A 21,396-nucleotide genomic window follows, 5' to 3' on the forward strand; every position below is an offset into this window, starting at 1 on the left:
CTGTTCCTTGTTTACTGATTAATTTAAAGACAGCACTGTGCTTAGCAACCATCTCAAACATAGGGTCAGCTGCAAACTTGGTTTTTTTTTATACTAGACTTCCTCTTTTTAAAAGAATTGTTTTGCTTTCTGAGTTACAGTTCAAGATAACTATATAAATGTTTTGCTCATATTTTTAAAATATTTTTTATGATCATAAAATTAATATATGGTTATTTTAAATAATTTGGCAAACAGAATTGCATAAAAGGAAAATTAAAAATCTCACCACCTGGACATAGTTGTTAAAATTTTGCTATATATTTCCTTCTAGTATAGATATAAATTAGGTACATACTTTATAATTAAAATTGTCATTTTATATCATAGTTTCACTTAAAATTGTGACATTTCCATGTCACTGGATATTATTTGAAAACATCATTTAAATAGGTGTATAACATTTCTTTGTGTAAATGTGTTATATGGTTGAATCATTTTCCTATTGGAGGACTCTTTGGGTATTAAAATAATGCTGGAATAAAAACTCCTGGTATATAAATCTTCATCTATGTGTGTTTCTTTGGAATAGATTTCTAGAAGAGGTCAGTAAGTATTTATGAAATTAGGTTGAATAGATTATACAAGCAGGCCATCCAGGGAGGGAAAACAGTAAGAGAAAGAGGAAAACAGAACACACTTCAGGGCCTGAGATTTATTAATTCAGCTTCGATCATAGTTGAGTGACAAACCTGTCTCTTACCTGAATTTGGAGACTCTTCTCTTGTTAGGGACAATATCAGAGAGAAACTCTACCTTACCATGGACACTACAGACCTGATTGTATATTATAGTGTTCAAGGGTTATAGAATCTTAGAGTTGGAAGGGACTTTTTAAATTTTTTTTTTTTTTTAAGAGACAGTCTTACTTTGTCACCCTTGGTAGAGTGCCGTGGCATCACAGGTCACAGCAACCTCCAGCAATTGGGCTTAGGTGATTCTCTTGCCTCAACCTCCTGAGTAGCTGAGACTACAGGTGCCCGCTACAACATCCAGCTATTTTGTTGTTGTTGTTGCAGTTTGACTGGGACCAGGTTAAAACTTGTCACCCTTGGTATATGGGGCTGGTGCCCTACTCACTGAGCCACAGGCGCTGCCCAGAAGGGACTTTTAAAAAAGTTTTATCATCCAATATTCTGCTTCTTGCAGAGTTCCTGAATTGAGTACCCTAACCTGCACTTGCTTAGCTATAATCCCAAGCAACTTATTGTCATGAGGGGCAGTCTACTCCTTTACTGGACAGTTTTGATTAGTTGAGTTCCATTCCATCCCATAAGCCCAAATTTGGAAATTTCCTATAACCTTCATTTATTCTTTCATTTTTTTTTCTTTTTTTTCTTTTTTGCAGTTTTTGGCTGGGACTGGGTTTGAACTCACTACCTCTGCCCTATGAGCCCTGCGCCCGGCGCCCTTTGAGCCATAAGCACTGCCCTCATTTGTTTTTTTAATGAGAGGCTCCCTAAAAATATTTTAGAAGTATTTCAACTTTTTGTATTAGTTTGCACTATACTTAACATGAAAACAAACGCATATTAGAACTACTTTTAAAGTCTTTGTTTCCTTCCAAGGTATAATTTACCTTTATCCTGTCCTTATAGTGGAAATTATATGTGTTAACATTGGTAGGATGGAAAAACTTTCTACGTATTCTTATACTTGGTGGACAGAAAAAGCTCTAAAGTATTTATGTACTGCTAATTATTATTTCATAGAAATTGCATATAAGCTGTGATTTTGGTATACATGATCTCACTTTTTTATTAATAACAATAACCATCTTTTCTTTTTCCTTCTTTTCTGGCACAAAAGTATTATATATCTTATCTCATTTAATCTTTATACAACATGTTAAGGTAGATATCTTCCTCATTTAGTAGATACGGGTGCTGAGGTACAGCAATGTTAAAGACCTTTCCTATCACATGGCTGTTAAAGATAGAGCTGGGATTTTTAATTCAGGTCTAATTCCTTTCAGTTTTTTTTTGTTTTTTTGAGACAGAGTCTTATTTTGTTGCCCTCGGTAGAGTGCTGTTGTGTCACAGCTCACGGCAACCTCATACTCTTGGGCTTAAATGATTCTCTTGCCTCAGCCTCCTGAGTAGCTGGGACTACAAGGCACCTTCCGTAACACCCAGCTATTTTTAGAGACAGGGTCTAACTGTGGCTCAGGCTTGGTCTCATACCTGTGAGCTTAGGTAATCCACTGGTCTCAGTCACCCAGAGTGTTAGGGTTCCAGGTGTGAGTTACTACGTCCAGCTTAATTCAGGTCTAAGTCTAAAACCTATATATTTAACTAGTTTGCAAGTTTGTCTCCCTAAATTAACTTCATCATAAAATAAAATGTATTTCTGTTCCAAATATGTACGTCTTTGGGGATTACTTGGTTATTGTATTGCACTGGTAGTGTTGTATCATTATTGGGTATTGCTCCTGCTGTTTCTCTTTGGTCATCCAGGTACTTTACTCTCCCTTTGGTTTGGACACACCAAGGGTTTCCTTCCTATGATCACCTATCTCCCTCTAGTTCCTTATGGGATACTTTTCTGCTTCTGGAGAAATGAAAGTACAAAATGAGAAAAGAATAACAAATTATTACATTTCCTAAATATTATCAACATGTTCTGTAAAGGACTATGTTTTCTTTTTTGGGGGGGCTGGGGCTGGGTTTGAACCCACCACCTCTGGTACATGGGGCTAGCGCCCCACTCACTGAGCCACAGGTGCCACCTAAGGAGTATGTTTTCTGTAATTCAGGTATCTTTATCAACAAAGGCTGTGATGTACATGCATGATGTATTTGGAATGTGGAAACCCATTCTCTCAGCCCTGTGATAGAAATCTTTGTGTTTATGTTCTCAGGGAGATTCAGATACGTTATCTTGGTGAACCAAGGAGTTAGACTTGCTGACTATATGATTTAATTACCCTAGATCAATCAAGCTTTGACTTAGTAATGACAGGATATATTGTGTGTGTTTTTACGTAGTTGCTAGGGGAAAGGAGCAAAGTTTAATCCTTGGTTTTGTTGACCTTTGTATCACTTTTAACTTGTGTTCCATGTAACTGCCTTTACTTAATTTTCAAAAGGCTAAAGTCAAGTGATTTATAGATAAGGGCTCATTCAGCACTTGCACCAGAGGAACTCATATCTGCAAATACGGGTGATGTAAGTTTATTTCAGAGACAGGAATGAGTTCATTTCTTTGGAAAGATATGAACAGAATGTCTTTTGCTCTGGATGAGAAATAAATTTGAAGTCTTAACTTTGTGCTTGGGGAAATGGAATGGAATAACTGGACACTTGAACCTTCAGAAGTTAGGAATCTTTAGCCAAGGCCCAAGGAAGTATTGTCTTTGTCCATTCGTGCTACTCTAACAAAATATCTAAGACTGGGTAATTTATGAAGAACAGAAATTTCTTTCTTAGAATTCTGGCATCTGCTTGGTGAGGGTCTCTTCTCTGCTTTCAAGATGGCACCCTGAATGCTGCATCCTGCAGAGGGGAAGAATGCTATATGCTCATGTGGTAGAAGGAGAAAGGGAAAAAAGGGGAAGGGGAATAACTTCCCTATCAAGCCCTTTTATGAGAGCACCTAATCCCATTCGGAAAGAAGGAGCCCTCGTGGCCCCGTCACTTCCCAAAGGCCCACCTACTGATACCATTACATTGGCATCACCAAATTTTGGAAGGGAGGCTGGGCATGGTGGCTCACACCTGTAATCCTAGTACTCTGGGAGACCAAGACAGAATCACTTGAGCTCAGGAATTTTAGACAAGCCTGGACAAGAGCAAGACCCTGTCTCTACTAAAAATAGAAAGAAGAAAACAAAACTAGCCAAGCATTGTGATGGGTACCTGTAGTTCCAGCTACTTGGGAGGCTGAGGCACAAGGATTGCTCAAGCCCAAGAGTTTGAAGTTGCTGTGACCTAGGACTCCACAGCACTCCACCCAGGGTGATAGAGTAAGACTCTATCTCAAAAAAAAAAAAAAAAAATTTGGAAGGAACATATTTAAACCATGACAAGCACAGTGTATTTGCAGGATTCATTCAAATGTGAGCATTCCTCAGTGTATCAAACAGCACATATATATCTGTGAGCTACTTTGTATAAGTCTCTGAGGCACTTATGTGCCTTGAGTCTTGCAGAAATGTAAAATGCTCTATATAGTGCCTGGAGTATAGTTACATTTTAGAAAATTATAACCATATGTTATATGGTTGTAGACATCTTGCCTACAAAGGACTTTAACGTATATTTTCTCATTTAAGGAATGAGATATCTACCTTCACAGTATATAGTATTATTCCTCTTTTACTGATACTAAAATTGAGGTTAAGCATTATCAGTTAGATTTTTCTGGCTGACTTAAGTAGATAAAAATTTATTGAATGGTTGGTGGATAGCTCACAGAATCACCAGAAGAGCTTTGGCCTTGCCAAGCATAATGGCCAAAATCATGCCACAGAACTGAGCTACTGCCAAGCGCTTGACACGCCTTGCTCTGCAAACAGTGCTGGCTGGTGACGGAGACTGGCTTTTGCCACGTAGGCTACTTCTGTGGCCTCAGAAACAGTCTTCCGGAAACTGATGACACCAGGGAATGTACCTGGTGGAAGGCCCTATTTTGCTGTATTTGCTCCCTGTTTACAGTCTGGAATGGGTGTGTAGACTGGTGAAACTTCTGTCATGTGTTTGTACTCTAGCTGCAAGGCGGGGAGAAGACGCTTGGTTCTTCAGCTTCTGTAGTACAACAGGCAGAGAGGCTCTCACAAGCGATAGTTTGCTTTATTGCCCACTCCTTGAGTCTTAACTCTCTCTGTAGAAGGAATACTTTATTTATATATATTTTTAATTGGATATAAGCAGAGAAGTTGAGATTTTTTTTCCTTGTTTGTAGACTTCATGTGTAAAGAATTAGTTTTTTTCCTAAAATTGATCTTGTTCTTAGAAATTATCTGTCATAAATTAACATATTGCCTTAGCTTTTTTTTTTTTTTTTTTGGACCGGGGCTGAGTTTGAACTCGCCACCTCCAGCATATGGGGCCAGCGCCCTACTCCTTTGAGCCACAGGAGCCGCCCATCATATTACCTTCGCATTTTAAGCTACTAGTAAGTGAGAACTTTTCATCTGATTAGGGTGTTTTCTCCAGTAAACAATCCTGTTTCCCATTATGCATTAAAGTGCAGGGTGTAGAGCGTGTCATCCTTCAAGCCATCAGTTAACACGTGCAAGAAGGGTGACCCCTTTGAGCAAGAAAAGTCCTAGTGTTAGTACTTCACATTCTTTTTCTTGGATCCTTTTCTAGTACTTCATTTGTTTTTGTTTAAAGTGGACCTGGGATTCACCTTATGAAAAACTAAAAAAAAAAAATTTTTTTTCAGGTCCCTAACGTGATTGGCGTTAACTCTAAAAAAGTAGCCTCCCCTAGAGCAACACCCACAGGTGTTGGGCAGTTGGCTCAGTGAGTAGGGCACTGGCCCCATATACCAAGGGTGGCGGTTTCAGGCCCAGCCCTGGTCAAGCTGCAACAACAACAAAAAAATAGCTGGGCGTTGTGGCAGGCACCTGTAGTCCTAGCTACTCAGGAAGCTAAGGCAAGAGAATGGCCTAAACCCAGGAGTTGGAGGTTGCTATGATCTGTGACGCCACAGCACTCTACTGAGGGTGACAAAGTAAAACTCTGTCTCTTAAAAAAAAAAAAGCCTCCCCTTTTTAATAATCTGTCTTGGTGTGTCTTCTTGCAAAGTCCATATTTCTAAGAAATTGTGTGTATACCCGAAATGCTATAAGTACCAATTTTTAAAGGAACACTTTAGTTCCTTAAAGCAAGTTCTTTTAGAAAGGAAAGATTCTTTTGGTGCTTTAAGCCATCAGCTTAATTTGTCTGAAAATCTGGGATTTTGGGATATTGATGTTTCAACAAGTAAAGAACACCTGGGATCAGTAAGCGCCAGCTGCCATATTGTAGAGAGGACCCAGGTGGCCTGTTCTCAGAATCTGGCACTCATTCTTCCAGTTGAGTGGGACACAGTGCCTTCTGTCTTCATTCATTGAGGGCTGTTGAAACATTTTCCCGTCTGAGTTGTGAATGTTATTTTATCTTCATACTAAGAGTGAGGGTCTTCTGAATTTAAATATGTTTTTTAAGGCCAGGTGTGGTGGCTCATGCTAACATTCTCAGCACTTTAGGAGGCCGAGGTAAGAGGATCCCTTGAGCTCAGGAGTTTGAGAGCACCCTGAGCAAGAGCAAGACTTGTCTCTACTAAAAATAGAAAAATTAGCTGGCCATTGTGGTGGTTGCCTGACTCTGATAGAAGAAACATTGTGTTTCAGTATCAAACACTATGGTTTTTCTTGGAAGAAAACCATCTCTCTCCATTTTCAGAGAAGGAAATGGAACTTTTTTTCCCTTTGTTTATCGTTTTATAGTTTTCATTTTGTTCCCAATTGTACCTGTTATTGCCTCCATATTAGAGGAACATTATGGAATGTTTTTGCTAAATCAGTCTACCTTTTTATTATAAAACACACATAACATAAGATGCATTTTAATCCTTTTTGAGTGTGCAAATTCAATGGCATTAATAAGTACATTCACATTGATATGCAGTGTTGTGACTATCCATGTCGAGAACTTTTCCATCATCCCAAATTGAACTCTGTATCCATTAAACAGTAACCTCCCAATCTCCTACCCATATCCTTGGTGACCATTATTTTTCTTACTTTCTCTGTGAATTTCATTTACTTGATAGGAATGGAATCACACAATATTTGTATTTTGTGCCTGGCTTTCCATTAGCATAATGTTTTTAGGGTTCATCCATGGTCTAGCACATATCAGAATTTTATAGGGTTTTTTTTGTTTGTTTTTGTTTTTTTTAGAGACAGAGTTTCATTTTGTCACCCTCGGTAGAGTGCCGTGGCATCACAGGTCATAGCAACCTCCAGCTCTTGGGCTTAGGTGATTCTCTTGCGTCAGCCTCCCGAGTAGCTGAGATTACAGGTGCCCGCCACAACACCCAGCTATTTTTTTGTTGCAGTTTGGCTGGGGCTGGGTTTGAACCCACCACCCTTGGTATATGGGGCCAGCACCCTACTCACTGAGCCACAGGCACCTCCCAGAATTTTATAGTTTTTTAAAGACTGAATAATATTCCATTCTATGTATATAATATTGTTTATCCATTGATAGGCATTTGGTTGCTTCCGTTTTGGCTATTGTGAATAATGCTTCTGTGAAAATTGGCATGGAAATATCTGTTCAAATCCCTGCTTTCAGTTCTTTTGAGTGTACACCCAGGGGTGGAATTGCCTGTATATTTCCCTTTACTGAGGTCTTTGTTTCTTCATTTGACTTTGAGTTACTATCTAGTATACTTCCATTTCAATTCCATTTCAACCTATAGGATTCCATTTAACATTTCTTGCAGGACAGGTCTAATGGTAACAAACTCTCTCAACTTTTTTTTTTTAATCTGGGAATTTCTTAACTTCTTCATTTTTTGAAGGATAGTTTTGTTGGATATATAATTCTTGATTAACAGTTTTTTTCTTTTAGCACGTATTTTCTGTTTCTTTTTAGGTTTTCTGTTTATTGATATTTCCATTTTGTTTGTACATCATTTTCTTAATCTTTTTCACTTCATCTTTAGTTCTTCTGGCTTAAGATAATTATTTTAAAATATTTTTCTAATAGGTGTGCCATTAGCTCTTTTTTAGGGACAATTTCTGGATTATTATTTTTTTGAATGAGCTGTACTCCCTTGTTTGTATGCTTTATGATTTTGTTGTTGTTGTTGAAAATTGAACATTTGAATCTATTACTATGGTAATTCTGGGAACAGAGTCTCCTCCTTACCTGGGTTTGCTTTTTGTTTGTTTTTTGGAGGGAGGTTATGTTTGTTGTTCATTTGTTTTTGTCATAGGATGTCTCTTTGGTACTATATATAAGCCATCTCTTAACTACTCACTGAATGGCCTAAACCTAAATAGATAAAGTACTTTTCATAACCTACCACAAATTCCCTTAAAGCCCGAGTGCCCCTTTGCCTCACTGAATATTAAGAAAGGCAAGAGTAAAGGGAATAGATATTTATTGAGATCCTATTACATGCCAGGCAAACCCTAGGAGGGAGGCAGTTATTACCTTATTTCTACAAGTGAGAAAACTGAGGCTCAGAGATTTAAGATAAATTGTCCAAATCTACACAGCTGACAAGTAATGGAACTGAATTCAGCTTTATTCCATGCTGCTTCAATAACAAAATTCCTCTTGCTTGTCCTCTGGTAGTTTTGGGGAACTGTTGGCTGGGAGATCCTAGGAGAAATGTGTGTCTCCCTATCAAACACTGTGTGGGTGAGCAGTCTTACCTTGGGGTTGTTCTGCACTTACAATCTTTCTGCCACATAGTTTAACCTAAATGATGATAGCCATTCTAGATGGATCCTTCTACTGGCTGACATTGGCGTGCCTCTGAGGTAGCTGAATAGGGGTAAAAGTTCCTAAGGGAACCGGCTTTGGAGGGCACTGAATTTTTTTTTTGAGACAGAGCCTCAAGCTATTGCCCTGGGTAGTGAGTGCTATGGCATCACAGCTCATGGCAACCTCCAACTCCTGGGCTCAAGCAAGTCTCCTGCCTCAGCCTCCCAAGTAGCTGGGACCACAGGTACCCGCCACAATGCCCGGCTATTTTTTGGTTGCAGCCACCATTGTTGTTTGGCAGGCCGGGCTAGCTTCGAACCCACCACTTTAGGTGTATGTGGCTGGTGCCTTAGCCACTTGGGCCACAGGCACTGAGCCAAGGGCACTGTTTTACTAAATATCCTGAAGGACTTGATCACTAATACACATCAAAATACTGTCCAATTTGGGAGGATATTTTTAGACTTTTCTCTTTCTTTACGGGAAGGAATAGGGAATACCTTTGAGAATTAGAGTTTATATTAAGTAAAGAATACATGTAGCTTCAGTATTTTTATCTTTAAAATATACTTTGACCAGTAAAGTAAAAAATGTCTTACTGGTTTGGGGAGGTATCATAGTAAGTTGAGGTTGCTATAACAGAATACTATGGACTGGGTGGCTTAAACAACAAACATTTATTTCTCACAATTCATGTGACTGGGAAATCCCAGGTCAGGGTGCTAGCAGATTTGGTTCTGCTGAGGGCCTGCTTCCTGGTTTAGAGAAGGCTCATTTCTTGCTGTGTCCTCACATGGTGGGGAGCAGAGAGAGAACAAAGTCTTCTGTCTCTTTTTATTTTTTTTCTTTTTGAGATAAGAGTCTTACTCTGTTGCCCTGGGTAGAGTGCCCTGGCATCATAGCTCACAGCAACCTCAAAGTCTTGGGCTTGAGCAATCATCCTGTCTCAGCTTCCCAAGTGGCTAGGACTACAGGTGTACACCACTATGCCTGGCTAGTTTTTTCTGTTTTTAGTAGAAACAATGTCTCATTCTTCCTCAGGCTGGTCTTGAACTCCAGAGCTCCAGCAATCTACTTTCCTTGGCCGACCAGAGTGCTAGGATTAGGTGTGAGCTGCTGTCTTTTCTCAGAGGACTCTCATCCCAGGCATGAGGGTTCCATGCTCATGATTTATTCACCTGCCAAAGGCCCCATCTCCTAATGCTATCACATCAGAGATGAAGATTTGTCAAAGTTACATAGATTCTCTGAATCTGAATTCTGTAGCAGGAAATGGAAGTGAGTTATACTGATTTTAAAAAGTGTGACTCAGTACTCATAATACTAATTTCTAGTTGTAAAAACTAAGCCTCTGAGAGTTAAGGAATTCAATTTGGTAAGACTAAGCTAATACCCATATGGTTCTGTACTGTGCTTTAGAAAAACCAGGGGGTTCCCTCCCTGCAACATCTCAGAATGAAAAAGATTGCTCAGCAAAATATTTTCAAAATTTCTAACCTTGATGATTTTTCCATTCAACACTTTACACAAGGAGGTAGGTACAGATGGCAATTTGCTGAATCTGTAGAATATTCAGTCTTGGTCCTCATCTATTCCCTGTAGCCCACTCCTCATTCTTGTATAAGCAAAGTGGTTTTAACAGGGTTTTAGGAAATATCTCCAGTGCTTGCATTTGCAAACCCAACCCTTAATATATGGAATCTATTATGCCATGTTTTTTAAATCAATAAACGTCTACTTTGTGTGTATCATTGTATTAAACTAAAGAATTAGAAAACTGAAGGCAACAGCTCAGTTCCTTACCATAAGGGAGATGTAATTTTGAAATTTATTTTCCATGGAAAGCTAGCCATAAATAGGTAGACAGATGTTCTTCTTTACAGAGTATTAAGAGTGAAGTGTCATGATGTCTATGCTTTTTTAATGGTTTAGCAAAAGAAAAAATTATATAGTGAGATGAAATAGATATAAAATGTTAATTGTTGAATCTAGATGGTATTTTATATACATTTTTTCCTGTTTTCTGTAGTTTGAAAATTTCCATAAGTAAAAAAATTCTAACCATAAGTAACATGTATGAAATTATGCAAAAAATAATTCAAAGGGTAGTATATGGTGGTTCATTCTCTATTAATATTTAGGGTTAAGAAAATTACTAGAGTTGGTAGGAAAGAATTAAAATAGGGGGATAAATCCAGGGGCCCTCAGAAGCCAGGTAGGTATGTGTAACATGAATGAGTAGCACTGACAGCCATAAGACAGTAGGAAGATTGTGGGGATTGAGAGAACAGGAGAGCACATACCTCCTTCAAAGCATTCAGAACGTTTTAAAAACCTTAAAGTGCATTCTGAATAAAACGCTTCTGAGGGCTAACAGTTTGTGGTATACAAAAATGACAAAATTTATATCTCTAAATTTATTCAGCTTTCAGGAGGCGCCTGTGGCTCAGTAAGTAGGGCTCTGGCCCCATATACCGAGGGTGGCAGGTTCAAACCCAGCCCCAGCCAAACTGCAAGAACAACAACAATATATATATTACCATAAGGAATATATATATATGTGTGTGTATATATATGTGTGTGTGTTTGTGTGTGTGTGTATTCGGGTGTTGTTGTGGGCGCCTGTAGTTCCAGCTACTCAGGAGGCTGGGGCAAGAGAATTGCCTAAGCCCGAGAGCTGGAGGTTGCTGTGAGCTGTGACACCACAGTACTCTACCAAGGGTGACAAAGTGAGACTCTGTCTCTAAAAAAAAAAATTACCCAGCTTTCTGTCTTCCCAATCCTTTTATCAGAAGATACAGGAGTGGCTGAGATGTCACTGCTAGGGGTTTCCTGGCACTAGAGGGTGATGGGAAAACATATTCATTGCCTCTAGAAAGTGCCTGGGTTGCCACAGGTTTGTTGTTCAAGGGTGGAAAGAGTGGCTTGTCATCTTTTCTTCTCTGTCCTGTCTTTCTCCTTCTGTGGACCTAGGCAGAACTTGAGTCAGGAAACACATTCTGATTATAGAGCCATGTACCTAGTTTTGTTTTTACTGCTGCTTCTTCTTCTTTTATTAGAGACAGAGTCTCACTCTGTCATCCTGGGTAGAGTGCCACAGTGTCATAGCTCACAGTAACCTCAAACTCTTGGGTTCAAGTGATCCTCTTGCCTTAGCCTCCTAAGTAGCTGGGACTATAGTTGCCTGTCACAATGCCTGGCTAGTTTCTATTTTTAGTAGATACTGGAGTCTCTTGCTCAGGCTGGTCTTGAACTCCAGAGTTCAAGCAATCCATCCACCTTGGCCTCCTGGAGTTCTAGGATTATAGGCTGGTGCTTCTCTTAGAATTTTAGTGATCCAGATGCATCTGTTTAAGAACCCTTTATATGCCAGGTGCTATGCTAGACACAAAAGATAAAAACATGGTCCCTGTCATTAAGCAGCTCACAGTTGTATGACACTTTATCACCTTGGAGAAGATACTTTTTTTAGGTGTTTTCAGCCATGTGAACTTTGGTGAGAATGAAAGATATGGAACTGGTTTTCACTTAACAGAGGAGGGAGTACTTGGGGTGGATGAAGAATGAGGAACTGCCTAGGAGGATATAACTAATAGATGTGAAAGACTTTAGCTACTTTTTTTTTAATGGGTTTATTTATTTAGGCCAGGTAGGGTGGTTCACACCTATAATCCTAACACTTTGGGAAGCTGAGGCAGAGAGATTGCTTGAGACCAGTTTGAGCAAGAACAAGAACAAGAAAATAGAAAAATTGGCTGGGTGTGGTAGTACATGCCTGTAGTCCCAGGGACTCAGGAGGCTGAGGCAGGAGGATCACTTGAGCCCAGGAGTCAGAGGTTGCAGTGAGCTATGATGATACTATTGGACTCTATCCTATGTGATAGAGTGAGATTCTTTCTCAAAAGAAAAAAAAATGAAGTATGTTATAAAAGTCTCCTTCACTACCCTTTCTTTCCATCTAATTCTTACATATTATTCTTGAGTTTCTTTATGTACATATAAGCAAATCTGAATGTATATTATTTTTTACCTGTGTCCCACCCCATTCTTACACAGTGGCACATTCTGTGCACTATTCTATATATCTTTAATAAAATTATTTAATATGAAGATTTTTTTCCCATGTAAGTAGAGCTTCCTTATTCTTTTGTATGTTCATATAATATAATTAATGCATCGATGTACCTTGATTTAATCAACAAGCCAGGGACATTGTGGTATTTGCTGACCTTTTGATATTATAGTCATAACTACAATATTCTTATATGTATATACCTCAAACATCATTTAGCATGTGTGGTAATGTATTCGTAAATTCCTAGTAGTGAAATTGCTGCATCAGAGGCTATATGCCTCTGTAATTTTGTTACCTGTGCCAGATTTCCCTCGTAAAGTATTAACAACTTACATACTAATCAGCAAAGCTTGTTTCCTCACAGAATGTTTTTCATACTTTTTACGCACTTAGCAGGTGAAAATGAGCTTGCAGTGAATTTTAAATTTGTTTTTCTTACTGTAAGGGAGGTCATGCATCTTCTTATGGCTGAGGCATTGATATTTCCTTCTCTGAGATGCCTTTTCATATGCTTTGTTCATCTTTATTTTGGCAATTAAAAAAAAAATTTTTTTTTTGAGACAGAGGTCTCACTTTGTGGCCCTTGGTAGAGTGCCATGGCATTACAGCTGACAGCAACCTCAAACTCTTGGGCTCAAGTGATTCTCTTGCCTCAGCCTCCCAAGTAGCTGTGACTGAGGGCACCTGCCAGAATGCCTGGCTATTTTTAGAGATGAGGTCTCTAACTGGTGAGCTCAGGTGATCCACCTGCCTTGGCCTCCCAGAGTGCTAGGATTACAGGCATGAGCCACTATACCTGGCCTCTTTCGCTAATTTTTTATTTGCTGATTTCTAGGAGCTCTTTATATGTTAAGAAGTTTACCATTTGTAGTCCCAGCTACTCGGGAGGCTGAGGCAAAAGAATCGCCTAAGCCCAAGGATTTGGAGGTTGCTGTGAGCTGCAATGCCATGGCACTCTACTGAGGGTTAACAAGTGAGACTCTGTCTCAAAAAAAAAGGAAGTTTACCATTTGTGATATGAGTTGCCAGTTTTTCCCAGTTTTCTGTGGGCTTTTTAAATTTTTAACTTTTTTTTTCTTTGCCATGAGGAGTCTTGGTTTTTATATTATTCAATTTATGTTTCTTTTTTAGCTTTTGCATCGTCCTGGCCCACTATTGATGGCAGAAAATCATTTATTCCTCTTTCCGTGGCGCAGCCTTTCTCTTTTCCTCCTTTAATCTTGCATGGACAGCAAAGAGCTTTTGATACCTTTCTTCCCCCAAGTTTGTGTTCCTGGAAATGTGTTCTCAGTGATAGGGAAGCCCTTGATTTGTTAGATTTTAGTATTCTGAAAAATCCCCCCATTTTCTTGGTACAGACGCTGTGGGAAACTGTTTGGCAGTTTCTTACAAAACTAAACATCCAATTACCATATGACCCAGCAATTACATTCTTGGGCATTTATCCCAGAGAAATGAAAACTTATGTTTACACAAAAACCTGTACATGACTGCTCATAGCAGCTTTGTTTGTAATAGCTCAAAACTGGCAACAACCCAAACATCCTTCAATGGGTGAATGGTTAAACAAACTCTGGTACATACATAGCATGGAGTACTACTCAGAAATTAAAAGGAACAAACTATTGATACATCAACAGTATAGACAAATCTCTCATGTATTGTGCTTTGTGAAAAAAAATCCAATCCCGAAAGGTTGCATACTGGTTATTTCATTTACATAACGTTTTTAATTAATTAATTAATTAATTGGCGTGGCAGTTCACAGCAACCTCCAGCTCCTAGGCTCAGGCAATTCTCTTGCCTCAGTCTCCCAAACAGCTGGGACCACAGGTGCCCACCCAACGCCTGGCTATTTTTTGTTGCGGTTTAGCTGGGGCTGGGTTTGAACCCTCCACCTTCGGTATATGGGGCTGGTGCCCTACTCACTGAGCCACCGGCACCGCTCCAACATAACATTTTTGGAAGGACAAAATTTCAGAACTGATAAACAGATTAGTGGTTGCCAGAGTTTAAGTGGGGGGTGGGGGTAGGAGAAAGGTAGGTTTAGTTATGTTAGCACACAAAAGCTTTGTGAATGATGGAACATTTCGGTGTCTATGATAGTAGACACGTGAACCTCTCCATGTGAGACAGTTGTATAGAAGCAAACACACACAGATGAGTGCAAGCAAAACAGGGAAGTCTGAATAAGATGAGTGAAGGTCAGTATCCTGGTAGTGATGTGATTTAACTATAGTTTTGCAAGATGTCGTTGCCCTTGGGGGAAAGTGGGTCAAAGTACACAGGATCCTACACGTAAGAGCTTTACAAAAATTTCAATTTAAAAAGTAAATTCCCACTTCTAATGCCAGATTTACCAAAAGATGCTACCTAGTTCAAGTAACTGATCCTCTCCTGTTTTGGGACTACCAGAGGATTAGCTAAGAGACCTAGTGTTGGCAGTGGGATTTGGGCAGGCCGATCAGTGTCTCTGCACTCTGCTCTGTCAGGCCAGATCATTGTAAGAGCACTGACCAGCATTTCCCTGCATTCTCTGGGACAACCCAGCTGGGTAGCCCATCATACAACCTGTAGGGGTGGAGGGAGGAAAGAAGACTGACTTAAGCTCTACTATATGGGAACAGTAAGAGTTTGGCATTAGTGGTTGGGGGCAGAGGTGGGGAGGGGCTCCCAAGATGTGCGTTGATGTGGGTGAATTTGTCCTGGTGAGGCCCCGCATGTGCACCTTTGCATCTGTATTTTGCTGTACTTGTGCCATCCCGTTGGCTCTGGTATGAGACAGAACGTGGCCTAGCATAATGGTTCTCAGAGTATGGTAGGGGGAATCCCCAAGACCCTGCTGAGGAGTCTCTGGGGTCAAAAGTATTTCTATAATACTTAAACATTATTTGCAAGTCATTCTCATTCTCTTACAAGTGCACAGTGGGGTTTTCCAGAGACTAGGTGATGTGAAATGACAACAGATTAAATGCAGAAGCAGCTATGAGACCCCAGCTGTGTTCCATTAAGGCAGACATTAACAAGACATGCAAAGCAGTGCTACCCTTTGTCACTTTTGTTTTGGAAAATATGGGTATTTTTCTTTTTTTCTTTTTTCTTTTTGGGACAGAATCTCACTTTGTTGCCCTGGATAGAGTGCTGTGTGTCATAGCTCACAGCAACCTCAAACTCTTGGGCTTCAGCAGTCCTCCTGCCTCAGCCTCCCAAGTAGCTGGGACTACCAGCACCCACCACAACACCTGGCTATTTTTAGAGATAGGGTCTCCCTCTTGCTCCGGCTGGTCTTGAACTCCTGAGCTCAGGCATTCCGCCTGCCTGGGCCTCTCAGAGTGCTGGGATTATGGGGGTGAGCCACCGTGCCTGGGTATTTTTCTTAAAATATTACTTATGTTAACATGTAAAGAAGTTATATTTATTTTAAAATGACTTAATATTTAAGAATTTCCTCAGTTTTGGTTTTTATTTTTTTTACTCTGGGTAGAGTACCTTGGTGTCATAGCAACCTCAAATTCTTAGCTTGAATAATCCTCCTGCCTCAGCCTCCTGAGTAGCTAGGACTACAAGTGCCTGCCACAATACCCAGGTAATTTTTCTGTTTTTAGTAGAGACAGGGTCTCACCGTTGCTCAGGCTGATCTTGAACTCCTGAGGTCAGGCATGAACCACTACGCCCGGCCTTCAATTTTAGTTTTTATAGGTTAGAATCGTTAGATATAACCCACATAAACAAAAGCTCTTTGGCGTCCTCAGTAGTTTTTGAGAGTGTAAAAGGCTCTAACAACAAAAAGTTTGAGAACTGTTGCCTTGGCAGGAAGCAGTAGGCTTAAGTTCTACTCAAGGCTTTGGTCTGTGACCATGGGCAAGTCATTTAGCCTCTGAAATTGATTTCTTCTTCTGTATCCTAATAATTCTACTGTATACTTTACAGAAAAATTCATATATGAATCACTTTGAAAATATAATGCCCTATGCAAATATAGAAAAGTTGAATAGTTATATATTTAAACTGATGTTGAAAGAACATGTAAAGAATGAGAGTGTCTGTTATGTTAGCTAAGTCTGTTTACTTGTTAAATTTTTTCATTTTAGTATCTCCTAGCAGTTTCCTTATACATTTCATTTCTTTCTGTCATTTTCTCCGGCAGCCATTTTTTAAATTTCAGATTAATATAAGCATACAATTAGGTTACAATGTTTGCGTTTGTTAGATAAGTTCCCTATTGTACTTGTGTCCTGCACCCAGGAGGCCATTTTAATTTTTTTTTTAAATTAAATAAATATATCTTCCACTGTTTTCTTTTATTTTCTTGTGTATGTGTGTGTGTATTTTTGAGACAGTCTCGCTCTGTTGCCCCAGGCTAGAGTACAGTGGCCTCTGCCTAGCTCACAGCAACCTCAACCTGCCCAGCTAATTTTTCTATATTTCAGTAGAGATGGGGTCTTGCTTTGCTAAGGCTGTTCTGGAACTCCTGAACTCCAGGTTCCTCCAGCCTTGGCCTCTCAGAGTGCTAGGGTTATAGGCATGAATTACCACACCTGGCCTCTTCAGCATTTTCAATCAAGAAGGGATTGGTGGCGCCTGTAGCTCAGTGGGTAGGGTGCTGGCCACATACACCAAGGCTGGAGGGTTCGAACCTGGCCCGGGCCAGCTTAAACAACAGTGACAACTGCAACAACAAAAAAAATAGCCAGGCGTTGTGGTGGGCGCCTGTAGTCCCAGCTACGTAGGAGGTTGAGGCAAGAGAATTGCTTAAGCCCAAGAGTTTGAGGTTGCTGTGAGTTGTGATGCCATGGCATTCTACTGAGGGTGACATAGTGAGACTCTGTCTTAAAGAAAAAAAGAAGGGATTTATATTCCTCATTCCTCAAAGTAGTATGATAAAGGTCACGAGCAGTACCTGAAAAACCACTTTCTAGCTATTTGATTTTTGGAAAGTTACTTAACCTCTCTGTGTCTTGGCTTCTGCATCTATAAAATGGGGCTAATAATACCTCACATACCAGGGCACTTAGGATTATGAGAAATAATGCACAGGAAGCACTTAGCCAAAGTGTTTGGCACATAATAGATGCTCCATAAGGCATAGTTGCAGTGATTGTCATTAACATATAACTAGATGCAAGATTAAATTTGTCTCTTACCCTGTCTTTAGTGAACTTATTAAACTACTTTATTTGCAAGTTTATTAGCAGTAATTTCCATTTCATTTTTTTTTTCTCTCTCTCTCTCTCCTTTGAAGGACTGTTGAGTGGCCAGACTTCCCCAACAAATGCCAAACTGGAGAAATTGGATTCCCAGCAGGTGTTGCAGCTCTGCCTCCGTTATCAGGATCACCTGCATCAGTGTGCAGAGGCTGTTGCTTTTGATCAGAATGCTTTGGTTAAACGAATCAAAGAGGTAATGTGCTACAGGAAAGTAACATGGCTACTTGTTACTCTGAGTCCCTGTGACTCCCGATTCTATTTCTGCTGCATAGGATAGACAGTGATCCCAGCTTTATGGGAAATAGTCATTTTCTAGCTTCAGACTTGGCATTTTACTGCGAGGAAATTGTGTTTCCTAGCAGTAAAATGTGGTGGTGAAAAGAGTAGTTCACAGAGCGGGACTGATTTGGAGTTTGAACTGCTTCACCACTGATTTGCTTGGGTAAGGTGCTTACCTTCTCTTTGTCTCAGTTTCCTCTGATGAAAAATAAGCCTAATAGTAGTAACCTACCCTGATTGTCGAGCAATAATGAGACGTTATTCCTCTTAAGTGTAAGGTCCTGCCATATTGATTTTCTTTAACTAACATTCTATCTCTTGAGTTGACTTTAGCTGTGTATTATTTATATTTTGTTTCCTGGGAGGTTATTCAAAGAGGGAGCCTTGACATCTCCCTCAATTATATTTGTCACTGTGTCAGCATATAAAGAGCTTCAGTGACTCATATTCATTATATGGAAATGGTTATGCCTACTTAAACCACGAGGTTTTTGGAGAAAAGAAGCAATATAATTCACACGAAAGAACTTAGTAATTCAAAGAGCATGGTACAAAATGTATAATTATCAATAATAGTAAGTGGGTACTTCTTCTGAGCACTTAAATGTATTATCTGGGGCACTGGATGGCACAGTTCTGGGGACATCAAAGAATAAGTAAACACATCTTCCAGAGTTTTCATTCAAGGAGGAATTTATATTTCTGCTACCCTAAAGTAGCATAATGCCAGGGAAATGTCTAGAGCTCTATCTTGAAGAAACCAGTTATGTGACTAGCACTCACTAGATTTGTTTTAACACAATATCTCCTCCCCTCAGAATGGCCCTAGTCTATGACTGTGGTGAGAGAAGAGGGTAGAAGTGAAGAAACACACAAACTATGGGTTAAGAATCAGTGCAAATTAATTTTCACATAGTAATAATAGAGGCCATTCGTCCTTAAGATTACAAAGTAATGGACATTAGGTATATTGACAGATTTAAATTTGCGAATGCCTCCAACAGTTTAGTACTTTCATAGATAGGTGCATATGCTCTTCTTTCATGGGTTAAATGTTAATATTATTATTTGGAATGCTATTAAACATAACGTTTCATATTGCTTGTCATGATGTGGCCTAGCAAATATCATAAACTTACTTTGTTATCTTATAGTCTATAGAGCTTCATTTCCCAAATATGACTATTAGCATCACGGGGTTTTTGTTTGTTTTAATACTGAGTTCTTCCCTCCTGGTGATAGATCTAAGGCATGGTCTATGAATCGTTATTTTAATAAGCTTACCAGATGATACTGATGCCACTCTCCATTAGCTGGAATGTGGGAGCCAAAATAAGTTCCTATAAACCTTGTTCCATGTAAAGAACATCAAACTTTTTGCATATTTCATCACCATCTCTTGGAAAATCATAGTCCTTAATATCTTCTTTAAAGTTCTCAGGGAGTCTTACAGTAAAAGAAAACAAGCACTTTTCAAACTTACCAGACTCCTATCTTAAGTAACATCTATTGATATCCTTAGAAGTGGTCTTTTTTAGAACATTCTTTGGGAAATGCTATTAGAGGCATAAGACGTTACTGTTTTTGACTATGGTGCTAGAAGTTAACTATGACATTTTAGAATAACAAATTGGCTTTTGTTACTGCATCTTTGAAAGGTCCTCTAATTCACATCTGTTTTGCAGTGTAGGAAAGTGTGGTATGGATCAGTGACAGAGAACTGGGATAGGCCAGACAAAGCTCCGCATTATGCCACATTTTTAAGACTCCAGAGCAGTGTTTCTCAACCCTGGCTATGTGTTAGAGTCACCTGGGAATTTTTTCCTCCATTATGATGGAAAATTTCACACATACATGGAAGAAGACAGAGTAATGCAGTGAACCTTCCTGTATGTTCTCTCTGCCCAGCTACTACAGGGATCACTGTGTGAGCACTCCTGTCTCATGCACACCCACACTCGTTCCAGTCACCTCCCCAACTGTGCTAGTAAAACCTAGACAGAGCATTTCATTCAAAAATATTTAAGTAAAACGCCAGACCTGGTGGCTCATCCCTGTAATCCTGGTGTTCTGGGAGGCTGAGGTGGGTGAATTGCTTGAGCTCATGAGTTTGAGACCAGCCTGAGCAAGAGCAAGACCTGGTCTCTAAAAATAGCCAGGTATTGTGGTGGGCACCTATAGTCCCACCTATTCAGGAGTCTAAGACAAGAGGATTGCTTGAGAGTTTAAGTTTGCTATGAGCTATAATACCATAGCACTCTCCTGAAGGTGACAAAGTAAGACTTGATTGAGTGCGACTCTGTCTCCAAAAAAATTAAAAAATAAAATAATTTAAAATTAAAATTAAATAATAATTGTTTAAATATGTATCTTTAAACAATTACTGGGCACAGTGGCTCATACCTGTAATCCTAGCACTCTGGGAGGCTGAAGCAGGGGATTGCCTGAGCTTAGGAGTTCGAGACCAGCCTGAGCAAGAACAAGACCCCATCTCTAAAAATAGCTGGCATTACGGTGGGCACCTATAGTTCTAGCTGCTTGGGAGGCTGAGGCAAGAAGATCACTTGAGCCTAGGAGTTTGAAGTTGCTGTGAGATATGACGCCACTGCACTCTACCAAGGGTAAGAAAATGAGACTCTGTCTCAAAGAAAAAAGAAAAAAATAATAAAATAAAGTAATTCTTTAAACATTTTAGTTTAAATTAATTTTTTGGGTTTTTTGAGTGTCACTCTGTCACCCTGGGCTAGAGTGCTGTGGCATCGTAACTCACAGCAAGTTCAAACTCCTGGGCTCAAGCAGTCCTCTTGTCACTATCCTTCTGAGTAGCTGGGACTGTAGATATGTGCCACAACGCCAAGTTAATTTTTAAAAAAAACTTTTTTTTTTTCCTATTTTTAGTAGAGACAGGGACTCTCTCTTGCTCAGGCTGGTCTTGAACTTCTGGGCTCAAGCCATTCATCCATTTCAGCCTCCCAGAGTGCGAGGATTATAGGTATGAGCCACCATATCCATCCTAAAATAAATAATTTTACACATAGAGAAAAGTCATATAAATAATTCTGAGAGCACCTGTGTACACCTCCGCCCCTTTGCACCTTCACCTAAAGTTAGCATCTTGTATAACCTTAAGACAATGCTTAAAGGCAGGAAAATTAACTTTGGCACAATCTTAGTAACTAAATGGAAACCTTGAATTTCAACAGTTTTTTTTCACTAATGAAGGGCTCCTTTTAAAAAGTATTGTCACAGTGCTATTATACCTAAAATATTTAACAGTGATTCATTCAGGATAGCTGAGATGTGCCTATCTCTTTCCTTCCTTCCCTCCATCCTTCCTTCCTTCCTTCCTTCCTTCCTTCCTTCC

At 39.5% G+C, this 21,396-nt stretch overlaps 1 protein-coding gene across 2 annotated transcripts in view; it reads left to right on the top strand.

The window, feature by feature from the left end:
- Window positions 1-21,396, top strand: part of BORCS5 (BLOC-1 related complex subunit 5) — an 87,113-nt gene that overhangs the window by 44,922 nt on the left and 20,795 nt on the right. For both annotated transcript variants that reach the window (XM_023517912.1, XM_003797773.3), the window contains exon 3: window positions 17,789-17,946. In XM_023517912.1, the coding sequence (XP_023373680.1) occupies window positions 17,789-17,946 (158 nt within the window). The remainder of the gene's footprint in view (window positions 1-17,788; window positions 17,947-21,396) is intronic.

Source organism: Otolemur garnettii, unplaced genomic scaffold (genome assembly GCF_000181295.1).
Source record: "Otolemur garnettii isolate 467f Iridium unplaced genomic scaffold, OtoGar3 scaffold00124, whole genome shotgun sequence".
Taxonomy (NCBI): Eukaryota; Metazoa; Chordata; class Mammalia; order Primates; family Galagidae; genus Otolemur; species Otolemur garnettii.